This window comes from Chanodichthys erythropterus, chromosome 21 (assembly GCF_024489055.1).
Source record: "Chanodichthys erythropterus isolate Z2021 chromosome 21, ASM2448905v1, whole genome shotgun sequence".
NCBI lineage: Eukaryota > Metazoa > Chordata > Actinopteri > Cypriniformes > Xenocyprididae > Chanodichthys > Chanodichthys erythropterus.
This window is the reverse complement of record NC_090241.1, coordinates 32,528,141-32,542,335: the sequence shown is the minus strand read 5'-3', so window position 1 is coordinate 32,542,335 and position 14,195 is coordinate 32,528,141. Positions and strand designations below refer to the sequence as shown.

The following is a 14,195-nucleotide window of genomic DNA, read 5'->3' as shown; positions in this document are numbered from 1 at the left end:
GTTAAGATTTGGGAAAAGAAACAGAGATTCCATGTTCAGTGGAATAACTAATGGAATATGTTATCTATTATGAATGTATTATGAATAATTATCTGGCACAGCCCTATCAGTGGGTACCGAATGTACCCAGATACTTGGTACTCCTGGTACTACAGAAATGCTGGTATCGTCACATTTTCAAAATTTCAGTACCAACTTGGTACCGAAGTACCGGTACTTTTGACAACACTATATTGAACCATAAAGTATCTTTGTTAATTATACTTTCCGTTTGCCATGCATATGTTAAGAAGATTACGCATGTGTGCATTAATATTTTGATGCTAATTATGTCTTTCTGCAGTGTAGAGAAAACAATCATTATATGATGATGGAATTAAATAGTGTTACATTGAATATGCATGGAAATGGGTTGAATAATGTGATGTTTTGGATTTATTCTCATCTTTGCATGACAGTGGGCTGATACTGTATATGCATGTGATTGGCTTTTTTTTTCTTGTAGTAATTTAAGTTGCTTATTTCCTGGCTTTTCATGAAGCCTAGGCCAGAAAGCACTTCAACCCTGAACAAAAAGCAAAGGAACAATCACCTCTGTGAGGAGACAAAGCTCAATTTTGTTTTATACGACAATCAAATTGTCAGTATTGCTTTGTGGGTTCAGAATGTGATTGCTCAGTTTCTTGGTCTGTAGAATTGGAGTTCTAAATGTTAGTTAAACTCACACCCCAGCAATCCACACAAAAACACACCAGCGACCACCACGCAAGCTCTCGTACGTCTTTTTGTGTTGCCTGCTCCAACCTTTTCTGATTCAAAAGCTCTCCAAGTCCCTTCACAATTGCCCTCCGTCTCCCCCATTTTACAACAGATTGCTTACAAGCACTCCCATTCTTTCTATAATGTCCTGAAACCTCCTGCGGAGTTCATGAATATAAGCACTTTTCCCCTCCACTCTTATCCCAACTCCCACCGATCTGCTCTCCTCCTCACCGCCCGCCGTTTGATATATCATGATCCTCGTTGCATGAAGTCATTACGGCAGGAAGTGGAGAGCGAGGCAGTTCACACTGTTTTGATCTTGGAAGGTTTAAATGATTGGAATCCTGGAGCTTATGATTGACTAGGGAAGAGGGAATGGTGATTGCTTTTTCCCTGTCCAGCAACCAGTTGAAGACTGAACAATAACAAGACAGACTTGGAGGCATCTTTTGGGAATGGATTGTGTGAGAGTGTCTCATGGCTTTTTGTTTTATAACCCCTCTGTGTGTATTGTTTTTGTTTTGTTTTTTCTCTCTACAGATTTTCTTCCATTTTTATTGTTTATTTTTACTGAAGCAATGCATCTCTCCGCTCCGTGTCTATTTTAACCCATTTATGACCACCAAGCACCAGTGGATGAAAGTTAAAATGGCTGTTTTCTGCAATTGTGTAAAATTGTACTCAGCATCTGAAAAGAAAATCTTCAAATATTCAATTCAATATTATAGGACCTTCAGTATTATAAGACTGACTTAAAAGATCAGTAATATCCAAAAATCACTAACATTTTGTACTACCTTTGGTTTTATTATGACTTCATATTTACATTATTGTTGGGTCATTTTCAACTTTTATTGCACATTTAAAACTTAAATTAGTGTGAGCTTTTTGAAATTAATTTAATTTGAGGCATATACAGTGTTTCTTAAAATAAAAATCATTGTGGTGGTGGAACCAATGAAAATGTTTGTAGGACAATTAAACATCTGATCTGAACTACAGGCCACAACACTGTCTTCAGATCAGATGACAGTGATATCAAGTTGGGTCATCTGAAATATTGTGTTGTAAAGTGAGAAAATGACCTCCTTTAATCATCTCAGAAGTTTCCATGGCAATGAGGTAACCTGAGAATAACAGAGTACATCACCTTATTTCACACTGGCTTGTTGTAGTTGTTCTCTGTGTAAAAAAAAAAAAAAAAGAAAAAGAAAAAAGAATGAACCAACAAGATATGATCATTTTATTATTATTTTTTATTATTATTACTATTTTTGTCAATGCAAAGGCTGCTTTTCCCCTTTCAGACCAACTTCTGTTCTCAACATCTTTCAGTTGTGGCATTTTCTTCAGCATTCTCTCTTTGTATTCAGTGCTCAGTGTGATTTGTCTTCCTGTCTTTCAGTCAATTGTTTGCTTGACAAAACAATCTCAGTTATTTGGGGATTTGAAGAGGTAGATCATTTTATTCTGACAGATATAGAAAGAAATAACAAAGATAAGCAAGAGAGAACTTTTTAAAAATGTTATTTCTGATGGTACCTGATGATAATACCATATTATTTCAATATATAGCAGCTACTGAATGATTACCATATTCATATACAAAAATGTAAGTATTAACCAATAACACTGTTGGAAAGTTTGGGGTAAGTACAATGGCTGCATTTATTTTATCAAAAATACAGGAAAACAGTAATATTATTAAATATTTTTACAATTTAAAATAAATGTAGTACATTTAAAATGTAATTTATTCCTGTGATCAAAGCTGAATTTTCAACATCATTACTCCAGACTTCAGTGTCACATGATCCTTCAGAAATCATTCTAATATGCTGATTTGCTGTTTAAGAATGATTATTGTCAATGTTGAAAACAGTTGTGTTGCTTAATATTTTTGTGCAAACTTTGATACATTTGTTCAGGGTTTGTTGATTAATAGGAAGTTCCAAAGAACAGCATTTATTTAAACATTTTGTAAAATTTTGTTGTTGTTTTTTTGTAACTGACTCAAAACTTTTGAATGGTAGTGTATATCATGGTATTACCATAGTACCATTATGACACATGTTCCCAAAAAAGAAAGAAAATCATATTTTTTATGAAACATGTAATAGTACTACCACATTTTGTTAGGTAGAAAAGGGAAAGGAAAAAGGATGTAATCAAGGGTTAATTTGTTTAGATAAAGGCAAGCACTATGGAATAGACAGAATAGTGGATGTTGGAGGTTATTGTGTACTACAGGATAAACCACAACAACAGCAAACCCACACAGGGACAACCAGACAGACGGCAGTGTCGGCCTCACAGAGAGTATATTCCTTTTGATCTGCCGAGTCTATCTCTCCATTTCCCCTGTTCCCCTTCCACTATTTTCCCTCAAGATCATCAGTGTGAAATCGCAACATCTTCAAACCAAATGTATTTTGTTGCCTTTGAAACTGTTGCTGATGTTGCCAGCTGCTGTCGCTCGAAGGAATAGCTCACCCAAAAATGATGAAACCACTTACACGCCGTCTTGTCGTTCCAAACCTGTATGAATTTATTTCTTCTATGGAACACAAAAGGTTGAGTAAATGATGGCAAAATCATCATTTTTGGGTGAACTATCCCTTTAAATTCCCCTTCTTTCCTCTATCCACATACTGAATCGTGTGAAATCGCAACACAGCACTTTAAGGAAGCATCCTTTCCAGTATCTTCATGAAAATCGAGTTTTCCTCTTATATAATGCCCTTTAAAATGTTCAACTTTGCCACACAGTGACACTGGATCCTTCAGCATGCCCTTGGCTAAAATGCAGTAGCACAGTATGGCAGAACTTTGCTTTGCTTAGTGTTTTAATACTCAGTGCTGTAGTGAAGGTGAAAACTGCTTATGCTAAACCAGTATGTATGAGGAACTTCTATATAATGTCAGTTGTCTTCAATGTTTGTGACTTCTGCAGCTGCAGCTGTAAATGTAACCCGACATAAACGTCAAGTCCCAGCGTGATTCACAAACTCTCGCTTCACGCTGCGCAAAGTACAACAGTTTCATATGCATCACCTAATTGAAGAGAGAAGTTTTAAAGTTACATCCAGAGTTAAATGCTAAGTATTGTTTACTGCATCAACAAAAAACAGACAGTAATTAAAAAACACTCTGGAGAGAAACGACCCAACATCTGTTCCCAGTGTTAATCTAATTGATTTGAGTCGTGTCACTGCATGGGGTGACTCGAGTCTTCGGGAGACTTTTAATATCAAACACTATAAATGCATTAATGGCACACAATGCATACTTCCTGTCCACATCCAATATTCTTTAATTGTGTTATGTGCTGTGAACACTTTCTCTCTTTTTTTGCAGTGATTATATAACTTTGTTCCAAAACCTTGTGAGATGCCTACCAAGACAGCATTTCAAGGCATCATGTGAGGGATCAGTTTCATTATTAGTCACCTGTCATGCTCTATTGAGATAATCTTGAATCGCACCCTTATGACTGATATCTTGACTTTGTTTATATCAAGACAGCAGTCTATGGCAGCTCACTGGGTTTTTGGAGCAAAGCTTATATACAGTGTTTTGTGTCCATCTTCACTTTTAACCTTTGATGGGTTTTTTCTTCATGTAACCGATGGTGCAAGGGAAGGTTAGAGAGTTTTTAGGTGCAACCTTGAACAAATATCAGAACATTTTCACTAAAGAAAACACTCTTTAGGACTGTGATAATATAATATATAATATATATATACAGTACAGTCCAAAAGTTTGGAACCACTAAGATTTTTAATGTTTTTAAAAGAAGTTTCGTCTGCTCATGAAGGCTACATTTATTTAATTAAAATACAGTAAAAACAGTATATTGTGAAATATTATTACGATTTAAAATAACTGTTTTCTGTTTGAATATATTTCACAAAGTAATTTATTCCTGTGATGCAAAGCTGAATTTTCAGCATCATTACTCCAGTCTTCAGTGTCACATGATCCTTCAGAAATCATTCTAATATGCTGATTTGCTGCTCAAGAAACATTTAATGTGTACAATTGTACAAAATATTCGTGTACAATATTTTTTTCAGGATTATTTGATGAATAGAAAGTTCAAAAGAACAGTGTTTATCTGAAATCTAATCTTTTGTGACATTATAAATGTCTTTACTGTCACTTTTGATCGATTTAATGCATCCTTGCTGAATAAAAGTATTCATTTCTTTAATTTCTTTAAAAAAAAAAAAAAAAAAAAATTCTTACTGACCCCAAACTTTTGAACGGTAGTGTATAATGCTACAGAAGCTTTGTATTTCAGATAAATGCTGTTCTTTTGAACTTTCTATTCATCAAGGAATCCTGAAAAAAAAAAAAGTACACAACTGTTTTCAACATTGAAAATAATCATAAATGTTTATTGAGCAGCAAATCAGCATATTCAAATGATTTCTGAAGGATCATGTGACACTGAAGACTGGAGTAACGATGCTTAAAATTCAGCTTTGCATCACAGGAATAAATTACTTTGTCAAATATATTTAAATAGTACACTGTTATTTTAAATTGTAATAATATTTCACAATATTACTGTTTTTTACTGTATTTTTAATTAAATAAATGTAGCCTTGGTGAGCAGACAAAACTTATTTTAAAAACATAAAAAATCTTAGTGGTTCCAAACTTTTGGACTGTACTGTATATGTCGGCCTGCTGGTTCTTATTGTTTTCTGCTAGACTCCCAACGCCGCAAGAACCCACAGTTACACAAAAAATTCTTGTTCTTATTATGTTGTTACGTTGTATTGTGTTATTGTAATTGAGTATTTTTTTTTTTTATTTAACAAATTTTAAAAACATGTAATCAAGTATAAATGGGGATTAAGTCATTTTTAAATAATTCAGTAAATCATTGTTCATTTTGTATTTTTAAAGTTATTTTACTATATAAATAATTAATTATTTTTATTTTATTAATCTTTCCTTTTTATTTTGTTTTATTTTTACAGCTGTTTTTTCTATTTGTTTTATACAGCAAATAACTGATAACATTATTTTATTTATAAAAATTTAAATGGGTCATCATGTACTTTTCAATGCTCTATGCTGATATTTTTATTTTTATTTAATAATTTTTTTAAAATAATTTAATCAAGTATAAATGGGTATTAAATATTTTTATATTTTTATTCTTAAATAATTGTACTTTATTATATATATTTTTTATTATACATTTTATAAATGTTTCCATTTATGTTATTTTATTTAATTTTATCTGTATTTTTATTTTTTTTATGTTGTTTTTTCCATTTGTTTTATACAGCAAATAACTGTTAAAAATTATTTTATTTAGAAAAATTAAAATAGGTCATCATGTCATTATCAATACTCTATACATTGCTCTCTATACAATGCTCTCTACTGGCCGATATATGATACAATTTCATTATGCGAATGAGCCATTTTGTTTTATTTCATTTTTTACTGTTGTTGTTTTTCTGCTGTTGTTCATTCCCTGCCTCTGTTTTTCCCTCATATGAATATCTCAGTTTAAAAAACCCACTCAGCTGGGTATGGTGGACACCTATTGATATGTTTATTGCTTGCAGTTTCCTCTCTCGTTCCAGAGAGAGCGAGAGGGATGGTGGAGGTGTGATAAATGTTGCGGGGCGTTTGGGTCTGAAGAGATCGCGCCAAAGCAGCGCAGCAGCAGTACTGAAGATTGATTTCTCTTATGCAATTCTCCCCAACGTCTGCGATTAATGACCCTCTACGCTCGCCATCCATCAGCATCTCCCCATGCTAAACTACACCAGCCCTCATCCAGGCTCCAAAAGCCCACCTATGGCACCACGGCGTACCCCGCAGCCGCGCATTAGCGTGTTGCTAATGCTCTTACATATTCACCTCTTTCTGTCAGATTAATGATGATACTGTTACCCCTCACCTGTCCACCAGGCAAATCCCCTACCCCTCCAACACCTCCCCTCGATGGGGGGCTACATGTTGGGCATGGACCCTCGCTGACCGAGAGACTAAATATTGCTCTATTGGACATATGTCTCTACTTTTATAGCCATTCTAGTGAGGCTTAGCCATGTAGGATTTACAGTCTCAAATCTGCTTAGATGACACCTGTAGATAAGAACCAACTCTGATTAAACATAGATTAGCTGTAATCTGGCTTTCAGGAATAAAATATTTGAGGTTCGGGGTCATTTGTTGTTGTTTTTCTGTAATTTGCTCAGCGACAGTGCATATCTCCCTCAGAGGTCCTAAAATGAGGCTTTGCCTTCCTGTTTACTATTAATAACAGACAACAAGGCAGTTGTGGATCTTTTTTTTTTTTTTTTTTTTTTTTTTTTTGACTTTCCTACCAATCTGTCTGGTTTCCTTGATCTTGAACACAATGCAATTGAACTCAATGCAGTTCAAACTTAGTAAGTCTAAGACTCCCATGTGTAGGAGCCACTGATGACTGAGCCATTGAAGCTGATGTCTGTCCTAGACGTGACACAATTCTCACAATGCTCAAATTGCTCTGCACACAAGAACTCTAAGAACTTTGAGAATGAAAGCGCCCTAAGAGAGCTGCCACGATGTAAACTATCTTAATACGTTAAAACTCTTTTTCACATTCGGCTCCCTTAAGATTCATTCAAGGCCAAAGTCAAAAACCAGTCGCATGCCTCTTTTATGCTTTTCTTCTAATCTAGAGGAATTAGTGTGTGAGATTTTGTCCAACAACCCCACTGGATCCACTGGCGAGTCTCTGATACTGTTTGTTTTAGTACTCAATATTGTTTTAGGATCTCATATACAACAGAGGATAGTTGTAATCCTTAGTTTTGGTATTTATTTTGTTCAAAGTTCTTGCCATTTTGATTATTAAAAAAGTGGTGCTCCGCTGAAACTGTTTTTCAAAGCTCTTTGATGACATCTAAAGAGCAGGTTGTCCAAATAATGCTGAGCTATAAGGGATGCCTATGCTGTAAGTTAACTGTACAGTGAGACAGTCATTATGGTTTGTTTATGAAAATGACACTGTCTTATATCATGGTTTCCACAAAAAATATTATGCAGCACAACTGTTTTCAACACTAATGAAAATAAGAAATATTTCTTGATCGCCAAATCAGCATATTAGAATGATTTCAAAAGGATCATGTGACACTGAAGACTGGAGTAATGATTGAGCTTTGACGTCACAGAAATAAATCACATTTTTAGATATATTCAAATAGAAATTTATCTTAAATTGTAATAATATTTCACAATATTACTGCTTTACTGTATTTTTGATTAAATAAATGCAGTCTTGATTAGCATAAGAGACATTAAAAATATTACCAACCCCAAATGTTTGAAATGTTGTGTACATATATTACGTACAAAATGTACGTTATCCATTCAACATGTCTGATGGTAGAGAATGGAACAAGCAAAAGGGGAAAATATCTCTTTTGATAATTGTTCTTGCATATTGGTTCAATGTCAAGATGAGCTTGTAATCAAAATTTCCAATCAAATTTATCTCCGATCTTCCCTTTCCTTCCTGTTTCTCCCAACAGATCCAGTCAACGGTCCCCAGAACGTAAATGTGGTGGACATCCGTGCCCGTCAGCTGACCCTGCAGTGGGAGACCTTTGGATATGCGGTGACACGCTGCCACAGTTTTAACCTGACTGTACAGTACCAGTATGTGTTCAACCAGCAGGAGTTTGCCGCTGAGGAGCTGATCCCGACCTCCTCTCATTACACTCTGAGGGGACTCAGGCCTTTCGTGACGGTCAGACTACGGCTGGTGCTGGCCAACCCTGAGGGCAGCAAGGAGAGTGAGGAGATCGTCAAACAGACAGAGGAAGATGGTGAGTTTGATTAAACGAGATGTTGGAATGGGATAGATGTTGTAAGATACGAAACCTTTTATTGTTACTTTCTGCGAGATTCAGGCTTTAATAAAGACCCACCAAATCCACCACAATTTGAGATTATGAGATTACTTCGCTAATTACTGTGTCTTAACAGTAATCACATTACTGATGATTACTTCTGAAACCATCAACATTTAGCAGATGGACAACACAAAATGCCAAACTATCCACCCGGTTGCAAATTGAATAGATCATTGCATTGGAGAGGTGTCTTTGCCAGAATGTGATTTTACTATTATATTATTTTTTGTAAATGTTAGAAAAAATAATAAGACTATTTTATAGTCTGCATACAAATGATTAAAGGGGACCTATAATGCCCCTTTTCACAAGATGTAATATAAGTCTCTGGTGTCCCCAGAATGAGTTTGTGAAGTTTGTGAAGCTCAAAATACCCCACAGATCATTTATTATAGCTTTTCAAATTTGCCCCTATTTGGGTGTGAGCAAAAATATGCCATTTCTCTACGTGTCCCTTTAAATGCAAATGAGCTGCTGCTCCCAGCCCCCTTTCTAGAAGAGGGCGGAGCTTTAACAGCTCGCAATTCGGTTGACTAACGACAACAAAGTTGGAAAATCTCACGCAGCCAAAATTATGATAGTCAGTAACGGTGTTCAGCCTTAGATTGATTTATGTAGTTTCTGTGGAGTCGATTCAACTCATCGACTAGCATGTGCCGTCATGTTAATCGTTTGTGCAAATCCAGCGTTGACTCTAATTTGTGAAGCAGTGCGGCGTAAAATGACATGGCATGGCAACAACACTCGACTACAACAACTCTTCCTCTTCTCTAAAGCAGCCCAACATGGCTTCACCCCCTTTGTTGCATGTTTTCAGGGGTGGGGTTTATGTAAATTTTAGGGTTAGTGATGTCACCAACCCAGGAAGAAGCTCATTGTAGTCCCTAAGAGCCATTTGTTGTAATCCTTAAAAAGCGACTTCTGTAAAAGAAAATATCTCTTTTTGCATTGAACTTTGCAGATGTTGTTTATGCTCTAATAGCAACATTACACACTAACTAAAGTTAAAAAATTGAAATCATAATCAAGGACAACTTTAAATGTAGTATTGCTGTCAATGCTGTCAACTTGAGTTCACGGATAAGTGAACAAACATTCAAAATCATTTTTTTTTTTTTTTTTTTTTTTTTTTTTGTCTACAATTGAATCCATTTTGTCTCATTACAAATTACAAATGCATTAATCACGTTTACATGGTTCACATGGTTCATTTCATGTAAAAGTAGTTATAAAAGAAGACCTGACTGAAGATTACCATGGCTACGTACTTAACAAAAAACAAACAAATAAATAAATGGACATGTAATATTGATTTAAGTGGAAATTATTTTATATTGTGAAAAGAAAGAGACCATGGAGTGCTATGAGAAACATAAAAGAAACAGTTAGTAGGAAATTGATTGCAAGGCACAACAATTATACAGTGTTGTTAACATTTACTAACCTTTTTTTCTAAAGATCTTCACACTTGTTCTCTCTCTCATGAAACTCATGTATTTATTTGAATGTTAGCAAACCAATGTTGTATTCCCATTCTCCGGAATATATTTCTATTTGTATACCGACAGCAAACCTCTCAAAACGGCTGTGTTTGAAATTGAATAGCAGTTGTTATTTTCTTGATTAATAATACCAAAACAAAGGTTTAGCCTTATTAGAAAAAGTCGCAGTAGAGAGGCATAATTGTGAGCATTAAAAATACATTGAGTATCTTCTTCTCATTGAAATGATATCTTTTTACTTGAAGGTTGTTTGAGGAACCTTTTAAATGGAGCTTTGTTAGGTACAGAAATCATCAACACTGGTTCTCGGCATTTAATCTCACTAGATATTTGAATTAGACAAGTGTATTAACTACTAACCTTCGCTGGAAGAATGCCACATGTACAGAAAAGCTGGAGGTTAATGCTTGTGTACAGTGAAATAAAACACAGTAGGCGAGAACATCCTTTGATATAGCCAATATTTCACATCAGGGACTAATGCTAATGTTGAGAGTTGTAGCTTTTGGCAAGTTAGTTTCACAACATGCCTTGGACATTTCCACATCCTCAAATGTGAAACTGGGAATCTTTCAACGATCCCAGCCTATTATTTCAATTATTCCATGTTTTAAAGGGTTAGTTCACCCAATTTTTGTGAGGGGCTAAACTGTTTGGCATCATATGTTAAAACAATGCCATAGACAAATGATCTGTATTCACTCTTAATTTAGATTATATTTCCTAGTACTATTAAAAGTTTGGTGCAGTTGTTGATTCGTTCAGGAAAGTTATTTCTGCTTATAAAGCTTACTTATTATACTTTCATACTTTTGTGAACATTGGCTGTAGAAATGATCTTCATGTTTTAATAATGCATCCTCTCAGATCTCAGCAGTTGTAATGCTCACAGTCAAAGTGTTTGTATTAAAAGATATTAGATTGTCAGCCCTGTGTATTTGGAAATCACTTCTGGTCTGTATAGAAGTCAGATCCACTCAGAGAAGTAAATGGAAACAGAATTGTTAGACCATAGTACTGTCCTGTTCTTCCTAAAGAAAAGCAACAAATATGAAACAAAGATGATGAAAGCCATCCTCCTTTAATCCATCTGTTTCATTGATGTGTTGCAGTTAAAAGGAAATCCTATTGTGGAGCATGTTAAAGCTTCACAGTCTGTGAAAAGACACAGTGTTTCTCAGACGGAGGGAAGGTTTGCAAGCGGCGCTTAATTTGAAAATTTCCCAGAGGGAAGCTCTCAGCCTCCATTTACAATTAATTTCTCCCAGCTTGTTTTTAATGCTGTGCTATAAAACCGTGTGAAAATAAAGCCTGTTGTCAGGCCTTAGATTATTAGATTATAGCGTATAATTCAAACTCATCTCATTTTCTTTCCGATTTTCATTTTCATGTTCTGATGAGTCTGTTTTGATATGGATAGAACTCTGTTGGTTATTCAGTATCTGCTCTTGTCTGCTGCACTGATGTTTTTCCTTTTTTATGTTTTTTTGCATATGAAAACCTATAATTGCTGTCCTTTGTGTTAGCAAATTGACAGACAGCTGCAACATATCAATAGTGAAGCAGTTTTGTCTCTCTGTGTAACCTTATATGGTGATAATTGCAGGAGGGTGAAATTAACATGAGGACCGCAGACAATTTTTACCTTATAAGGTCAACAATAACGCCAAACCCTGTACGTACGAAAAACCTGCTTGCCCGTAAACAAGCATCAACAGGAAAAGAGCGAGTATGTTGTTCGTGATTTATTCAGAGATTAAAATAATCAGTAAGGTTCAGAGAAAAATGGAACGTGTGACAATTACGAAACCTATTATAAGACATTTGTATCTTGAGAGGGGCAAGCATAAAAAAGGAAAAATTGTTTCATGCACCTTAAACTTAATGAAACATCACTCAAAGTCTCCCCACAAGAAGCTAATCAGCTGGATTAATATGTAAAGTAGAATTCCACGCACAGGCATGGTTATACAGTGGAAAAGATAGTGGACGGAAGACTGGATCTAATTATATTTCATTGTAACAGTGATTTAATATGCTTGTTGGCTTGTGCCCAATCAAGCTATTTGAAGAATTGTTGGAAATATAATTTAACTGGCCTCACTTTGCAGTACAATATCTGACATCAGCACCTCAGTGAGCGAGTGTTTTTCACCTTTTCTTTGATTAGCTCAATTCTTTTCCCATTGAAGAATAAATGGCAGTGACTGTTCAGCTTTTAATAGAGATCGAGGGCAAATATCTCAACCTCGCTACCTACTGAAGAGGAACTTGGTCGCGATAGAATTAATCAGAGAGCATGATATAAAATGAGATTAGTTCAGTGAGCAATATAGAAACTTTCTGTTTCTCGGCATGAGTGAGATTTCCAAAATAAAAGTACAACGCCAATGACACATGATCTGTATTCAATCTAATTTAGATTATATTCATATCATTTTTTATATTAAAACATAATGTTTGCAGTTGTTCTCAGTTGATAAGTTCAGGAAAGTTGTTTCTACTAATAAAGCAAACCAGTAGGCCTAATTTAGTTAAATCAGTCAATATTTAACTAACTCATATGCACATTAAATTGTTGTTCAGTATCAAAAAATGTCATTATTGCATAAATCATAATTTTGTGAAATGATTTTCATAATTTAATAATAACATTTATTTGTATAGCACTATTCATACATAAAATGCAACTCAAAGTGCTTCAAGTGTAACCCGCGCAGTATTAAAACTTGGTCTGCATTGTGTTACGCTGTGTGGATGAAAAGACAGACATGGGACAGCAGGCAGCCGATTCACTGGACCTTTTTACTGAATAAAAGAGACAAATAAGCAGCCTCAGATTGAGTGGCCCTTATAACACTCTCTTCCATCGAATCACATTTCAAAAAGGCAAAACATGAACATAAGAAAATATACAGAAAATATACCTGAATAAAAGAGACAAATAAGCAGCCTCAGATTGAATGGCCCTTATAACACTCTATAAAACAAATGATGCATCTCCATTACCATGTGCTGGTCTCACATAAAAGACAGAAATATACCTAACAAAATAACAAAAATAATAATAAAAATAGTACTATACATGTAAGTTTGGGTGGAAATACAGATATAAAAGATATAATTAAATTAAGGATTAAATAAAATTAACAGGTTGACAACCAGGATGAAACCTACCTCTTCCATCAAATTACATTTCAAAAGGGAAGAGGAGGAGACAGGACAGGAAATTAGGTCATACTGTGACCATGCAACACTTAAAGGAGAAGCGCACCTTTAGATCAGGTGTCATAAAATGTATAAGAGAACAATTTTGTGTGAATTATAACAATATTTAGTTGTATACTTTGTATACCTGTTACACAAGCATAAAATCAATAATTAAAACAATCACACAATATCAATATAAAAATAATCAAAAACAACTATAAAAGGTTCAGAATGTAAAATAAAGAATAGTTTGACCTCAATATCAATATAAAATAAATAAAACAATGATAAAAGATAAAATAAAACATAAAACTGACTTACACACACCTTCACACCTTATTGTTATATTGATAAGCAACTTTAAAAAGATATGTCTTGACCTTCTCTTTTAAAAATATGTACATATTTTTTTATAAATATCTTTTACTTCAATTAGTTGACTATTCCAAAGTTTTGGAGCATAGTGGCTAAAAGAAGTTAATAATGCATCCTCTCGGATCTCAGTTGAAAAACTCACAGTAAAAGTGTATTCTTCCCACTGAAGAATAAATGACAAAGACTATTCAGCTTTTAATAGTGATTGAAGGCAAACATCTCAACCTTGGTACATTTTGAAGATGAACTTAGTTGCATGCAATGAAATGGGATTGAAGAAACGGTTTGTTTTGTGAAATAAATATATAGTGGAAATAAAAGTACAGCTAGATTAGCTTTTCCTCATGGAAAAAGCAGAGCAATAATAGTGTCAAAGGTTAGGTGTTCTGTGTTGATTCCGTGTAAAATG

At 34.6% G+C, this 14,195-nt stretch overlaps 1 protein-coding gene across 1 annotated transcript in view; it reads left to right on the top strand.

Annotated features, from left to right (window-relative positions):
• ptprt (protein tyrosine phosphatase receptor type T) overlaps positions 1-14,195 on the top strand; it is a 277,019-nt gene that overhangs the window by 151,553 nt on the left and 111,271 nt on the right. Inside the window, exon 8 of the mRNA XM_067374922.1 lies at positions 8,316-8,612. Within this exon, the coding sequence (XP_067231023.1) occupies positions 8,316-8,612 (297 nt within the window). The remainder of the gene's footprint in view (positions 1-8,315; positions 8,613-14,195) is intronic.